Source organism: Zalophus californianus, chromosome 3 (genome assembly GCF_009762305.2).
Source record: "Zalophus californianus isolate mZalCal1 chromosome 3, mZalCal1.pri.v2, whole genome shotgun sequence".
Lineage (NCBI taxonomy): Eukaryota > Metazoa > Chordata > Mammalia > Carnivora > Otariidae > Zalophus > Zalophus californianus.
The window spans coordinates 75,147,494-75,164,204 of record NC_045597.1 but is presented as its reverse complement, the minus strand read 5'-3'; the positions used below and the strand labels follow the sequence as shown (position 1 = coordinate 75,164,204).

General features: G+C 40.0%; 1 protein-coding gene across 13 annotated transcripts in view; it reads right to left on the bottom strand.

Moving 5' to 3' along the window:
• Positions 1-16,711, bottom strand: part of LOC113919824 (phospholipid-transporting ATPase IB-like) — a 237,857-nt gene that overhangs the window by 11,221 nt on the left and 209,925 nt on the right. For 11 of the 13 annotated variants that reach the window (XM_027589591.2, XM_027589588.2, XM_027589592.2 and 8 more), the window contains one exon: positions 1,764-1,862. The exons of the other annotated variants lie outside the window; for them this stretch is intronic. In XM_027589591.2, the coding sequence (XP_027445392.1) occupies positions 1,764-1,862 (99 nt within the window). The remainder of the gene's footprint in view (positions 1-1,763; positions 1,863-16,711) is intronic. 13 annotated transcript variants of the gene reach the window in all.

Genomic DNA, 16,711 nt, shown 5'->3' with positions numbered 1-16,711 from the left:
GTAGGTGCCAAATATGGGGGTGATAATTAATCCATTCATTTACTTTAGATTTGCCCATGCTTCCAATTTAAATTTTAAAAAGTACCTTTGGGCCTCTTTACCCAGGTCACACCATCAGTTGCTTTTGACCCTTTCCTTCATGGTTAACAAAGTACTCCAAATATAGCAGGCATTCAATATAGTTAAAGACTGATTCTTTGCCTTATAATTCCTGTATAAATAGTCCAGATCCAGATAAAGCCCGCTTAAAACCTCAGGACATACCAGGCTTCATATAAGTGTCTGAAATAGAAGTCTGTTGTTACTGAGAAGGAGCATGGCTCTTTCACTCAGAAGAACACCCAGGTTATGGCAGACCATTGGAGATGACCTCTTCCTGGAGATAGTTTGGGTATAGAGATTAAAAATATTAATACACATTAATTTCTAGCATTTGGCCTATTCTTCTCTCAAAGCCATCAGATCAGGACCAGTGGGAACAAGGCAGCAACTGTGAAAGTAAACAATGTAATTTGTTGTCTTCTTCCAAGGCAGTGGGAGAAAGGGAGCAATTCTAGAAGAAGCCCTGGTCCTTTTCTCCTGCAGTGCACTTCCCTGACCTCCAGTAGCCATAGCTTCATCTAGTGGGGAGGACACAGACCCTGCATATCTAAACCTTTTTGCAAGAATCTGCAGGAAAAAGTGGCAGAAATTAGCAGATTCTCTGGCCCAAGACAGATATTTGGGTGTCTGTCCACCAACCACCAGAAGTTAATATAAAGTTAGGATATACAAACTTGATGCGCCATCTGTTAAAATAATAGCAAGGAAGGTTGTGAAAAGGACAAAGCTTTCTTTAAAAACATGTGAGGTGAAATGGAAACATGATTTTCCAAAATGAGTCATTTAAAAAAAATTGGTAAAGAAAACAATAAGATATCTCAAACTGGTTGTGTGTGGGTGTGTATGAAGGGACAGTGTGTAGGGCACTCTAAGCCACTGAAAGGGTCTTATCTTTCTCTGAGTGAAAGGGGAGGTAATGGGAAGGTGGAGAGCGGGGAGTGATGTCTAATTTATACTGCCGAAGTGTCCTCTCTCTGATTGCTATGGGAAGGGCCAGAAGCAGAGATATCTGTTAAGAGGCTACTGAAATAATCCAGACGAAAGATGATAGGGGCTGGACCAGGGCAAGATGGTACAGATTGTTAGTAGTGATCTAATTCTCAGTTTTACTTTGAGGTAGGAACAATAGGATTTAATGACATGGGTATGGGATAGCAGAAAGAAGATGTGAGAGTGACCTCAAGATTTTTGGCCTGAGAAACTGGAAGAATGAAGTTGCCATCCACTGAAAGGAGGAACTTAGGGGAAGCTGGTGTGGCAGAATAGGGGCCTGTGCTGCTGGGGATATGAAGTTCAAGATGCCTGGTTGACATGTGCTTAATAAGCTTGGAGAAATCATGGAAAGTATGGAAGTACCTGGGAGGGAAAGGTGGGAAGAACAAGGAGAACAGGAGCACCTGGGGGGCTCAGTCGGTTAAGCATCTAACTCTTGGTTTCAGCTCAGGTCATGATCTCATGGGTCATAGGACGGAGCCCAGCATCAGGCTCCACACTCAGCGGCAGTGGGTGGAGGGGGTCTGCTTGGGGAGTCTGTCCCTCTGCCCCTCCCCCACTTGCTCATTCTCCCTTTCTCTGGAATAAATAAATAGATCTTAAAAAAAAAAAAAAGAATGAGGAGAACAGCTTTTTAACAAAAGTCAGGATAAAGGGAACAGCCTCACCTCCTTTTAAACATTTTAGGAGGATAAAGTCCTTGAGCTCTGCTACTTTCCAGCTCCCGAATCTCCTCTAGTAATGTTCTGTTGCAGGTATTTATAATCCTGTATTATGTGGGAAAGATAGAGCATAACACATGAGCATTACACACTCTAAGCAACAATTTCTCCCCTCTTGGATAACTCTGGACATCCCTTACCTACAGGCCATATGAGGGGATGCAATGCAGCAGACCCAGTCTCCATGTGAAACCAGACTCTGTTTTCCTAGTAGCTATGAAGCATTACCAGAGAGGATATTGGACAGAGCCGGGTAGTGCCCATTAGTAGCCAGCCACCCCAAACACAGACTTCCATGTCTGTAGATCTGAGTGTCTAAGCCACAGAGGGCCCTGACCCTGAAAGAGTCAATCTGCATGAATGCAGCTAGACAGTTAAAGATTCATAGGACTAGCATGATTCTGTATGACTTTTTCTACCATGGTCACTATTCCACAATCTGGATTCTTAAATTTTCAGCTGTGTGCTACCTCTAATCTTCACTTTAGTCAGAGAGATCTAGGACTAACTGTGCCATTTATAGCAGTTATAATGGCAGAGGGGATGTGTCAGAGCTTCATGTATCAGGTGTGCATATTTGACTTGAAACATGCAAAGCAACCCAGACAGATGCTCTCCATTTCTGTGGCAACTTATTTTCATTGGGGTCTCTATCACTATCTATATTCAGGCACTCATCATTCATCCACTCATGTATTCCTTAAATTTTTTTGAGACACAATTAGGTGTCAAAGACACAGACATTATCTCTACTTTCATAAAACTTCCAACATATAGAGAGAGACGACAGACAAGTAAACGAATGAGCCATGTCAGAAGGAAATAGGTATGATTCAAGGGTCCCTAGATGGCAGCATTACAGTATGAGGCAGAGGTAGAAGCTTGTTAAGAGTCTTAGTGAAGGCTCCTCTAGGAAAGTGGAGTCTGAGCTGGGGTAAAGGAGAAGGAAGTAAGTAAAGGGGGGTGTTGGAGAACATTCTGGACAGAAGAAACTTCCTACGGGAGAGCCCTGTAGTGAGGGGAGGCACAGTGAGCATGGTCTGAGAGAGGTAAGAGAGATGGACTGGAGGGATTTGGCAGGTGTTAAGAAGTGGCACAGAGGACAGCTCACGGGCTTTTGGTTAATCATGACTGCTTTTACCCCCAGGTACGTACAATAAAAAAGTGCAAAAGAGTTTAAGATGATAGTAAGACTTGGTTTACAAATTTTAGGCTGGCTGAGACAGAAAATTATGGGAAGAAGATTGGGTGATTGGCAGAAATTATTAGAGAAGTCAGTGGTCAAATTTTAGAACAAAAAGTAAAAAAATGTGATGCCACACACTTCAAAATTGCATTATAAAAGAATTAATAAGCCTAAATTCTAACATGCACCTGAAGAAAAACACATTTATCTAAGTGGTATGCTTCAATTTAGGAATTTTCTAAGTTGCTCCCTAAAAACAGGAAGCTATCAGGGAGGAGGTAAGATGCTGGAGTAGTACGAGGACCTTATGTTTGCCTTGTCCCTTAAACACAGCTAGATAATTATCAAATCATTCTGAACACCCAGAAAGTCCATCTCCACAACTAGAGGGAGGAAAGTGGCCACATTGTGGAAGGTAGGAGGTGTGGTGATGTGACTTGGGGGAGAAAAGAATCATAGGTTCTGTAGAGGGCAGGGAGCCCTATCAGAGAGAGAGAGAGAGCAGTACACCGGGGATTACACAAGAAAAACACTTACCCAAAACCACTGATGGGGAAAATTAGAGGGGCTAATTATCACAAGTTTTTATAAGCAGTAGAGCTGAAAATCTGAAGTTTTAGAAGTCTGTGCCATCGCCAGGTTTGAGCCTGGTGGGCATAGCAGTGTTATTGTGGAGAAGGAGGGCAGAGGCCCAGGAGCAGATATTGTGCTCTGAGGATCCCCTGGATCATGCTGGGAGAGACAGTTCCCCTTCTTGGAGTGCATTTGGGAGAGGTAACACTGCTTCTCAGGGACAAAAGAGCCAGCAGGCACCATTGAGCTGTCCTATTCATTAGCATATGAGTAGAGACACCTGAGGGCAGCTAACTGGATGCTGGCTTTTTGCTATGCTTCACCATAAAACCCAGGCCCCTACTTGGTAGTGGGACTGCTTTTGTGAAACGAACCAGCACCAACCACAGCCTGGCAAGAGCCTCCCCGAGAGGATCAGTGAGGTCCGCACTGTGCCTGGTCCCCAAAATTTGGAGTTTTGAAACCTATCTGCATGCCTGAGATAAAACACAGGAGCACTGCAAGGCAGGCAGATGGCTTGGACACAGACAAGGTGAAGGCAGGGATCAGCCAGCACCTCCCCCCCACCCCATGCACCAGGTCACCTGATCAGAGTGCTGCAAAGCTTTAACTCTAGGGGAAATAAAGCCAAGCATAGGCTTTCCTAACACACAAAGAAAGAGACCTAGACAAAATGCCAAGATGGAGGAATTAATCCCAAAAGGAAGAACAAGAAGAGGTTACAGACAGGGAGCTAATCAAAATAGATATAAGTAATATGCCTGAACCAGAATTTAAAACAACAATCATAACAATACTAGCTGGGCTTGAGAGAAGCATAGAAGAAACCATAGAGACCCTTACTGCAGAGGTAAAACACCTAAAAACTAGTCAGGCTGAAATGAAAAATGCTATAACCAAAATGCAAAACCAACTGGATGTAATCACCACAAGAAGCAGAGGATAGAAAAAAAAAAAAGAGGATAGAATAAGTGATAGAGAAGATAGAATTATGGAAGATAATGAAGCTGAAAAGAAGATGGAAAGATAAATATTGGATCATGAATGTAGACTTAAAGAAGTCAGTGACTCCATAGTGTGTAATAATATTAATGCCATAGGAGTCTCAGAAGAAGAGAGAGAAAAGGGGCAGGTTTATTTGAGTAAATTATAGCTAAAAACTTTCCTAATCTGGGGAAAGCAGCAGACATCCAAACTCAGGAGAGACAGAAAATTCCCATCAAAATCAACAAAAGCCAGCCAACACCAAGACATATCATAGTAAAATTTGCAAAACAGAGATAAGGAAAGAAAGCAGCAAGGGAAAGGAGATCTCTAAACTACAAGGGAAGACAAATCAGGTTAGCAGCAGATCTCTCCATAGAAATCTAGCAGGCCAGAAGAGAGTGACATGATCTATTCAATGTGCTGAAGGGGAAAAATATGCAGCCAAGAATACTTTATCCAGCAAGGCTGTCATTCACAATAGAAGGAGAGAGAGAGTTTGCCAGATAAACAAAAACTAAGAGTTCATGACCACTAAACCAGCCCTGCAAGAAATATTAAAGGGAACTCTGGGAAAGAAAGACCAAAAGCACCAAAGACTAGAAAGGAACAGGGAAAACCTCCAGAAACAATTACTTTATAGGTAATATAATGGCACTAAATTCCTATCAATAATTGCTCTAAATGTAAATGGACTAAATGCTCCAGTCAAAAGACATGGGGTCATCATGTTAAAAGAAATAAAAAAACCAAGACCCCTCTATATGCTGCCAGCAAGAGAATCATTTTATTTTACTTTTTAAAAGATTTTATTTGAGAGCGCAGAGTGAGTGAGAGAGAGCATGAGCCAGGGGGTGGGGTGGGGGAGAAGCAGGCTCCCACGATACAGGGAGCCCAACACAGGGCTTGATCTCAGGACCCTGGGATCATGACCCCAAGCTAAAGGCAGACATTTAACCAAGTGAGCCACCCAGGAGGCCCAAGAGAATCATTTTAGACCTAAAGCCACCTCCAGATAGAAAGTGAGGGGATGGAGAACCATCTATCATGTTAATGGACATCAAAAGAAAACCGGTGTAGCCATATTTATATCAGACAAACTAGATTTTAAACCAAAGACTGTAACAAGAGATGAAGACGGGCACTATATCATAATAAATCATAATAAAGGGGTATATCCAAAAAAAATGTAACAATTGTAAATATCTATGCCCCCAACTTGGGAACACTCAAATATATAAATCAATAACAAACATAAACTTATTGATAATAATACAATAATAGTAGGGAAATTTAACACCCCACTCACAGCAATGGACAGATCATCTAAGCAGAAAATCAACAAGGAAACAATGGCTTTGAATGACACACTAGACCAGATGGACTTAAAAGATATATTCAGAACATTTTATCCCAAAGCAGCTGAATACACATTCTTTTTGAATGCACATGGAACATTCCCCAGAATAGATCACATACTGGGTCACAAATCAGGCCTCAACTAGCACAAAAAGATTGGGGTCATACCATGCATATTTTCAGACCACAACACTATGAAACTTGAAGTCAACCACAAGAAAAAAATTGGAAAGACCACTTATACATGAAGATTAAAGAACATCCTACTAAAGAATGAATGGGTTAACTAAGACAGTAAAGAAGAAATAAAAAAAAAATACATGGAGGCAAATGAAAATGAAAACAGTCCAGCACCTTTGGGATGCAGCAAAGGTGACCATAAGAGGGAAGTACTTAGCAATACAGGCCTACCTCAAGAAGCAAGAAAAATCTCAAATACACAACCTAACCTTACACCTAAAGGAGCTGGAGAAAGAACAGCAAATAAAGCCTAAAGCCAACAGAAGGAGGAAAATAATAAATATTAGAGCAGAAATAAATGATATAGAAACAAACAAACAACCCCCCCCCCAGGAAAACAGACCAATGAATCTAAGAGCTGGTTCTTTGAAAGAATTAATAAAATTAATAAACTCCTACCCAGACTTAGCAAAAAGAGAAGAGAAAGGACCCAAATAAATAAAATCACAAATGAAAGAGGAGAGATCACAACCAACACCAGAGAAATACAAACAATTATAAAATAATATTATGAATAATTATATGCCAACAAATTGGGCAATCTGGAAGAAATAGATAAATTCCTAGAAACATATAAACTACCAAAACAGAAACAGGAGGAAATAGAAAATTTGAACAGACCTATAACCAGCAAAGAAATTGAATCAGTAATCAAAAATCTCCCAACAAACAAGAGTCCAGGGCCAGATGGCTTCCCAGGGGGATTCTTCCAGACATCTAAAGAAGAGTTAATACCTATTCTTCTCAAACTGTTCCAAAAAATAGAAATGGAAGGAAAATTTCCAAACTCATTTTATGAGATGAGTGTTACCTTGATTCCAAAACTAGACAAAGACTCCACTATAAAGGAGAAATATAGGCCGATATCCCTGATGAACATGGATGCAATAATTCTCAACAAGATACTAGCAAATTGAATCCAACAGTGTATTAAAGGAATTATTTACCACAATCAAGTGGGATTTATTTCTGGGCTGCAGAGCTGGTTCAATATTCACAAATCAATCAATATGATACACCACATTAATAAAAGAAAGGATAAGAATTATGTGATCCTCTCAAAAGATTCAGAAAAAGCATTTGACAAAATACAGCAAGCATTCTTGATAAAAACCCTCAACAAAGTAGGGATAGATGAGACATACTTTAACATCATAAAGGCTATATATGAAAGAACCACAGCTGATATCATCCTCAATGGGGAAAAACTGAGAGCTTTTCCTCTACAGTCAGGAATAAGACATGGATGTCCACTCTCACCATTGTTATTTAACCTAGTACTGGAAGTCCTAGCCTCAGCAATCATACAACAGAAATAAATAAAAGGCATTCAGATTGGCAAGGAAGAAGTAAAACTTTCACTATTTGCAAACAATATGATACTCTATGTGGAAAACCTGGAAAACTCCACCAAAAAGTTGCTAGAACTGATACATGAATTCAGGAAAGTCACAGAATATAAAACCAATGCACAGAAATCTGTTGCATTTCTATACACCAATAATGAAACAGCAGAAAGAGAAATCAAGGAATTGATCCCATTCACTATTGCACCAAAAACCATAAGATACCCAGGAGTAAAGCTAACCAAAGTGGTAAAAAGATCTGTACTCTGAAAACTATAGAACACTTATAAAAGAAATTGAAAATGACACAAAGAAACGGAAAAAACATTCAATGCTCATGGATTGGAAAACAAATATTGTTCAAATGTCTATACTACAAAGCAGTTTACACATTAAATGCAATCCCTATCAAAATACCACCATTTTTTCACAGAGCTAGAACAAACAATCCTAAAATCTGTATACAACCGGAAAAGACCCCACATAGCTGAAGTAATGTTGAATTATTTATCTGAGGTGGCATTTTTAAATGAACTGCTATATACTCACAGCACAACCAAGTTCATTTGTTAAAGTTGCTGTAAAATGCTACCTCGAAAGCCACTGGCCTTTGAGGGGCAGTTCTTTCAATTCTATTTTGTTTTTAGCCTCAATATATCTGTTTCCTTACTAATCTACTTCCTGCTTATAAAATATTCTATGATCTAGAATGATTTAAAAATCTTGGTACAATCCCAGGAAGACACTTAAGTGAAAATTAAGCAAAAATGTGAAATAATTCAGTGAAATATGTCAGAGAAAGACAACCAAATATTTTCACTCATATGTGGACTATAAGAAATATTGCATAGGGGAAGGGAGGGAAAACTGAATGGGAAGTCATCAGAGAGAGAAAAACCATAAGATTCTTAACCATAGGAAACAAACTGAGGGTTGCTGGAGGGGAAGTGGGTGGGGGATGGGATAACTGGGTGATGGGTATTTAAAGTAGGGCATGTGATGTAATGAGCACTGGGTGTTATACGCAACTAATGAATCATTGAACACTACATCAAAAACTAAAGATGTACTATATGTTGGCTAATTGAACTTAAAAAATATGAAATAATTCAAATGTACATGTGACTTGGATTTTAAAAGACTGTACATACTACTAAAATACTTTTTTTGAGCTACATAGCACTTACACCAAAGTATAAATTTCAAAGATTTCACAGTCCCCCTTGACTTACAAATTTTCACACCTCTATTTACCATATTATAAAACAAAACAAAAACAAAAAAAGTGGTGTACTAAATTATCTTTACTCACAGGAAAAAAGAGGTCTCACGTAATTACAAAGACAACAAAAAATTCAAGATTATTATTACTTGCCTTGAAAATGCAGTTGGGAACTTGCAGACAACCTTGGCTATACTGTTACGTAGAAGATGCTAACATACTGATAGGATGATTCTAACATAAGCCCCTCAATACCCAGTGCACCATTATCTCTTTTTGGAAATCTGGACTCTACACCTAGATGAAGATCACTGAGGAATCAATTCAGAGAAGCCACAGATTTTATTTATTTTATTTTATTATGTTAACCACCATACATTACATCATTAGTTTTTGATGTAGTGTTCCATGATTCATTGTTTGCGTATAACACCCAGTGCTCCATTCAATACATGCCCTCTTTAATACCCATCACCGGGCTAACCCATCCCCCCACCCCCCTCCCCTCTAGAACCTTCAGTTTGTTTCTCAGAGTCCATAGTCTCTCATGGTTCATCTCCCCGTCTGATTCCCCACCCCCCTTGATTTTTCCCTTCCTACTATCTTCTTCTTTTAACATATAATGTATGATTTGTTTCAGAGGTACAGGTCTGTGATTCAACAGTCTTACACAATTCACAGCGCTCACCATAGCACATACCTTCCCCAGTGTCTATCTATAGCCAAAATAATAGCCATCCCATCCCTCCCACCCCCCACCACTCCAGCAACCCTCAGTTTGTTTCCTGAGATTAAGAATTCCTCATATCAGTGAAAAAATGATACATGTCTTTCTCTGATTGACTTATTTCACTCAGCATAATACCCTCCAGTTCCATCCACGTCATTGCAAATGGCAAGATTTCATTCCTTTTGATGGCTGCATAATATTCCGTTGGGTGTGTGTGTGTGTGTGTGTGTGTGTGTGTGTGTGTGTGTGTGTGTGTGTGTGTGTGTGTGTGTGTGTATACACACATACACCACATCTTCTTTATCCATTCATCTGTCAATGGACATCTTGGCTCTTTCCACAGTTTGGCTATTGTGGACATTGCCACTATAAACATTGGGGTGCATGGCCCCTCTGGATCCCTACATTTGTATCTTTGGGGTAAATACCCAGTAGTGCAATTGCTAGATCATAGGGTAGCTCTATTTTCAACCTTTTGAGGAACCACCACACTGTTTTCCAGAGTAGCTGCAACAGCTTGCATTCCCACCAACAGTGTAGGAGGGTTCCCCTTTCTCTGCATCCCCGCCAACATCTGTCGTTTCCTGACTTGTTAATTTTAGCCATTCTGACGGGTGTGAGGTGGTATCTCATTGAGGTTTTCATTTGGATTTCCCTGATGCCGGGCGATGTTGAGCACTTTTTCATGTGTCTGTTGGCCATTAGGATGTCTTCTTTGGAAAAATGTCTGTTCATGTCTTCTGTCCATTTCTTGATTGGATCATCTGTTCTTTGGCTGTTGAGTTTGATAAGTTCTGTATAGATTTTGGATACTAGCCCATTATGTGATATGTCATTTGCAAATATCTTCTCCCATTCTGTCGGTTGTCTTTTGGTTTTGTTGACTGTTTCTTTTGCTGTGCAAAAGCTTTTTATCCTGATGAAGTCCCAGTAGTTCATTTTTGCTCTTGCTTCCCTTGCCTTTGGCAATGTTTCTAGGAAGAAGTTGCTGCGGCTGAGGTCGAAGAGGTTGCTACCTGTGTTCTCCTTTAGGATTTTGATGGACTCCTGTCTCACATTTAGGTCTTTCAACAATTTTGAGTCTATTTTTGTGTGTGGTGTAAGGAAATGGTCCAGTTTCATTCTTCTGCATGTGGCTGTCCAATTTTCCCAACATGTTTGTTGAAGAAACTGTCTTTTTTCCATTGGACATGCTTTCCTGCTTTGTTGAAGATTAGTTGACCATAGAGTTGAGGGTCCATTTCTGGGCTCTCGATTCTGTTCCATTGATCTATGTGTCTGTTTTTGTGCCAGTACCATACTGTCTTGATGATGACAGCTTTGTAATAGAGCTTGAAGTTCAGAATTGTGATGCTACCAGCTTTGCTTTTCTTTTACAACAATCCTCTGGCTATTCAGGGTCTCTTATGGTTCCATACAAATTTTAAGATTATTTGTTCCATTTCTTTGAAAAAAGTGGATGGTATTTTGATAGGGATTACATTAAATGTGTAGATTGCTCTGGGTAGCATTGACATCTTCACAATATTTGTTCTAATCCATGAGCATGGAATGTTTTTCCATTTTTTGTGTGTGTGTCTTCCTCAATTTCTTTCATGAGTATTTTGTAGTTTTCTGAGTATAGATCCTTTGCCTCTTTGGTTAGATTTATTCCTAGGTATCTCATGGTTTTGGGTGCAATTGTAAAAGGAATTGACTCCTTAATTTCTCTTTCTTCTCTCTTGTTGTTGGTGTATAGGAATGCCACTGATTTCTGTGCATTGATTTTATATCCTGCCACTTGACTGAATTCCTGTATGAGTTCTAGCAGTTTTGGGGTGGAGTCTTTTGGGTTATCTACATAAAGTACCATATCATCTGCAAAGAGTGAGAGTTTGACTTCTTTGCTGATTTGGAGACCTTTTCTTTCTTTTTGTTGTCTGATTGCTGTGGCTAGGACTTCTAATACTATGTTGAATAGCAGTGGTGATAGTGGACATCCCTGCTGTGTTCCTGACCTTAGGGGGAAAACTCTCAGTTTTTCCCCATTGAGAATGATATTCACTGTGGGTTTTTCATAGATGGCTTTTATGATATTGAGGTATGTACCGTCTATCCCTATACCCTGAAGAGTTTTGATCAAGAGAGGATGCTGTACTTTGTCAAATGCTTTTTCTGCATCTATTGAGAGGATCATATGGTTCTTGTTCTTTCTTTTATTAATGGATTGTATCACATTGATTGATTTGCGGATGTTGAACCAACCTTGCAGCCCAGGGATAAATCCTACCTGGTCATGGTGAATAATCCTTTGAATGTACTGTTGGATCCTATTCGCTAGTATCTTGGTGAGAATTTTTGCATCCATGTTCATCAAGGATATTGGTCTGTAATTCTCCTTTTTGATGGGGTCTTTGTCGGGTTTTGGGATCAAGGTGGCTTCATAAAACGAGTTTGGAAGTTTTCCTTCCATTTCTATTTTTTGGAACAGTTTCAGAAGAATAGGTACTAATTCTTCTTTAAATGTTCCGTAGAATTCCCCTGGGAAGCCACCTGGCCCTGGGCTTTTGTGTTTGGGAGATTTTTGATTACTGCTTCAATTTCTTTACTGGTTATGGGTCTGTTCAGGTTTTCTATTTCTTCCTGGTTCAGTTTTGGTAGTTGATACATCTCTAGGAATGCATCCATTTCCTCCAGATTATCTAATTTGCTGGCATAGAGTTGCTCATAATATGTTCTTATAATTCTTTGTATTTCTTTGGTGTTGGTTGTGATCTCTCCTCTTTCATTCATGGTTTTATTTATTTGGGTCCTTAGTCTTTTCTTTTTGATAAGTCTGGCCAGCGGTTTATCAATCTTGTTAATTCTTTCAAAGAACCAGCTCCTAGTTTCGTTGATCTGTTCTACTGTTCTTTTTGTTTCTATTTCATTGATTTCTGCTGTGATCTTTATTATTTCTCTTCTTCTGCTGGGTTTAGGCTTTATTTGCTGTTCTTACTCCAGCTCCTTTAGGTGTAGGGTTAGGTTGTGTATTTGAGATCTTTCTTGTTTCTTGAGAAAGGCTTGTATTGCTATATACTTTCCTCTCAGGACTGCCTTTGCTGCATCCCAAAGATTTTGAACAGTTGTGTTTTCATTTTCATTTATTTCCATGAATTTTTAAAATTCTTCTTTAATTTCCTGGTTGACCCATTCATTCTTCAGTAGGATGCTCTTTAACCTCCATGTATTTGAGTTCTTTCCGACTTTCCTCTTGTGATGAGTTCTAGTTTCAAAGCATTGTGGTCCGAAAATATTCAGGAATGATCCAAATATTTTGGTACCGGTTGACACCTGATTTGTGACCTAGGATGTGATCTATTCTGGAGAATGTTCCTGGACACTAGAGAAGAATGTGTATTCTGTTGCTTTGGGATGGAATGTTCTGAATATATCTGTGAAGTCCATTTGGTCCAGTGTGTCATTTAAAGTCTTTATATCCTTGTTGATCTTTTGCTTAGATGATCTGTCCATTTCAGTCAGGGGTTGTTAAAGTCCCCCGCTATTACTGTATTGTTGTCAATGTGTTTCTTTGCTTTTGTTATTAATTGGCTTATATAATTGGCTGCTCCCATGTTAGGGGCATAGATATTTACAATTGTTAGATCTTGTTGGATAGATGCTTTAAGTAGGATATAGTGTCCTTCCTCATCCCTTATTACAGTCTTTGGTTTAAAATCTAATTTGTCTGATAGAAGGATTGCCACCTCAGCTTTCTTTTGGTGTCCATTAGCATGGTAAATGGTTTTCCACCCCCTCACTTTCAATCTGGAGGTGTCTTTGGGTCTAAAATGAGTCTCTTGCAGACAGCATATCAATGGGTCTTGTGTCTTTTGACTGGGGCATTTAGCCCATTTACATTCAGGGTAACTATTGAAAGATATGAATTTAGTGCCATTGTATTGCCTGTAAGGTGACTGTTACTGTATATTCTCTGTGTTCCTTTCTGGTCTATGGTACTTTTAGCCTCTCTCTTTGCTTAGAGGACCCCTTTCAATATTTCTTGTAGGGCTGGCTTTGTGTTTGCAAATTCCTTTAGTTTTTGTTTGTCCTGGAAGCTTTTTCTCTCTCCTTCTATTTTCAATGACAGCCTAGCTGGATACAGTATTCTTGACTGCATATTTTTCTCATTAAGTGCTCTGAATATATCATGCCCATCCTTTCGGGCCTGCCAGGTCTCTGTGGATAGGTCCATTGCCAATCTAATGTTTCTACCATTGTAGGTTACAGATCTCTTGTCCCAAGCTGCTTTCAGGATTTTCTCTTTGTCTCTGAGACTCGTACGTTTTACTATTAGATGTTGGGGTGTTGACCTATTTTTACTGATTTTGAGAGGGGTTCTCTGTGCCTCCTGGATTTTGATGCCTGTTTCCTTCCCCAAATTAGGGAAGTTCTCTGCTATAATTTGCTCCAATATACCTTCTGCCCCTCTCTCTCTTTCTTCTTCTTCTGGGATCCCCATTATTCTAATATTGTTTTGTCTTATGGTATCACTTATCTCTCGAATTCTGCCTTCATGATCCAGTAGTTGTTTATCTCTCTTATTCTCAGCCTCTTTATTTTCCATCATTTGGTTTTCTATATCACTAATTCTCTCTTCTGCTTCATTTATCCTAGCAGTTAGAGTCTCCATTTTTTATTGCACCTCATTAATAGCCTTTTTAATTTCAACTTGGTTAGATTTCAGTTCTTTTATTTCTCCAGAAAGGGTTTCTCTAATATCTTCCATGTTTTCAAGCCCAGCTGGTATTTTTAAAATCGTCATTCTGAACTCTAGTTCTGACATCTTACTAATGTCCGTATTGGTTAGGTCCCTGGCAGTCGGTACTTCCCCTTGTTCTTTTTGTTGAGGTGATTTTTTCCTTCTTGTCATTTTGTCCAGAGGACAACAGATGAATGAGAGAACAAAATGCTAACAGGGTAACAATGACCCCAGAAAAATATACACTAAACAAATCAGAAGAGACCTGAAGCCAGGGGAAAAGAAAGGGAAAGAAAGAAAGAAAAAGAAAAAAGTTTAAAAAAAAAAGAATATGATCAAATATGATCAGGCTGGTGCATAAGATCAGTGCCACACACTAGATTTTGGGTGTATTTTCGTCTGTTAGAACAAAGTACCTCCTAAAGTTTTAAAGAAAAACTTATATATGTACAAAAATAAGGGTAAATACGATGAAGGGATGGAATATGACTATAAAGATAAAAAGTATAAAAGATTTTATAAAAGAAATTAATAAGAAGTTGGTTTGAAAAAGAAAGAAAAGGAATTTAAAAAAAGGGTGGGGGGAGAGAATGTGATCAGGCAGGAGACCAGAACAAAGCCATACACTAGAGATTTAGGGTATATTTTGGTCTGTTAGAAAAAATTGTATCCCAAAATTTTAAAGAGAGAACAACTTACCTATATACCAAAAATAAGGTTAACTACGATGAAGGGATAGAATATGACTCTAAAAATGAAAAATAAAAAAGATTTTTAAAAAAGGGATTGATAAGATGTTGGTTGAAAAAGGGAAAAAGAAAAATTAAAAAAAGAAAATTAAAAAAGTTAACTTTGAGGGACTAAAGAATCATGGGAAAAAAGCCATCGATTCTATGTGCAGTATTCCTCTACTGCTGGAGTTCTGCCATTCTCATTGATTGGTAAACTAGATCTTCGCTGGCTGTTCTTGCTGATCTTCTAGGGGAGGGGCCTGTTGCCATGGTTCCCAAATGTCTTTGCTGGAGGCCGAATTGTCCCTCCCTTGCCAGTCTGGGCTAAGTAATCTGCTTGGGTTTGCTCTCGGGAGCTTTTGTTCCCTGCAAGCTTTCCGTACAGCTTTGGAGGACGAGAGTGAAAATGGCAGCCTCCCAATCTCCGCCTGGAGGAGCCAAAACTTGGCCCCGCTCTTCAGTGAGCCCCAGAGAAAAGCAGTCAGTCACTCCCATCTCCCTGGTCTCTGGCCGCACCCCGTGCTCACCTGGCCTGTGACTGAGAGTTTCTATCTCTGGCACACGACCCCGTGTGGAGTCTCCAAACCGAGCAGATCCCTGCGGCCCGCTTCTGCGCCGCTCCTCCCAGGGGAGGAGGGAGAGTCTCCCCGGATCTGCCGCTTGTTGGGTCCCTCCTGGAGGAGCAATGGCCCGACTGTGTCGCGAATCACAGTTTATGGCAACCCCAAGCTGAGAGCCCACTCCTTGGCTCTGTCTCTGCAGCTGGCTTCCCTGCTCCGATACCTGGGTGCTCTGCCGCACTCAGGCACCCCCGTCTTTCTGTGACCCCGAGGGTCCTGAGACCACACTGTCCCGTGAGGGTTCCACCCCCTGCTTAGCCACTGGAGCGACGTCCCTCAGCGGAGCCGACTTCTAAAAGTTCCAACTTTGTGCTCCACTGCTCTATCACTTGCTGGTAGCAACTGACGGAGGTCCCCTCCCTGCTGTCTATCCTCCCAAATATCGCCTGGATTCACTTCTCCGCATGTCCTACCTTCCAGAAAGTGATCGCTTTTTTCAGAGAGTTGCTGCTGTTCTTTTCTTCAATCTCCTATTGAGTTTGTAGGTGTTCAGAATGGTTTGATCCCTATCTAGCTGAATTCCTGGGACCAGAACGAAATTTAGGTCTCCTACTCCTCTGCCATCTTGCTCCTCCCCCCCAATTTTATTTTTATTTATTTATTTTTATTATCTTCAGTTAGTGGTGGCTATAATAACATCATTAGTTTTTGACGTAGTGTTCAATGATTCATTAGTTGACAATAACACCCAGTGCTCATCACCACAAATGCCCTCCTTAATAACCATAACCAGGTTACCCCATCCCTTCAACCCCCTTCCCCTCTAAAACCCTGTTTGTTTCCCTAGAGTCCAGAGTCTCTCATGGTGTGTCTCCCTCTCTGTTTTCCCCTTCAGTTTCCCCTCCCTTCCCCTGTGGTTTTCCATGCTGTTCCTTATGTTCCACATATGAGCGAGACCATAGGTTTTAAAAGATCCAAGTTAAGACCTTCATTCAATAACATGGATCACTTTCCAAAAATTTTTCAGGGATATTAGTATTAAATTTTTGCCATCTCACAGTTACACATTATCAAGCAAAAATTTGGTATCCTTACCTAACTATGGAATTTACTAGGCAAAGTTTCCTGGAAAACAGTAGTGGCAGATGCATCTCAGCCCTCACTTCCAGAGGAATCCATTTAAATTCATGGAGGTGGTACCCAATTTCTAAACAAATTATGTCCAAATGCTCATTTGTACATC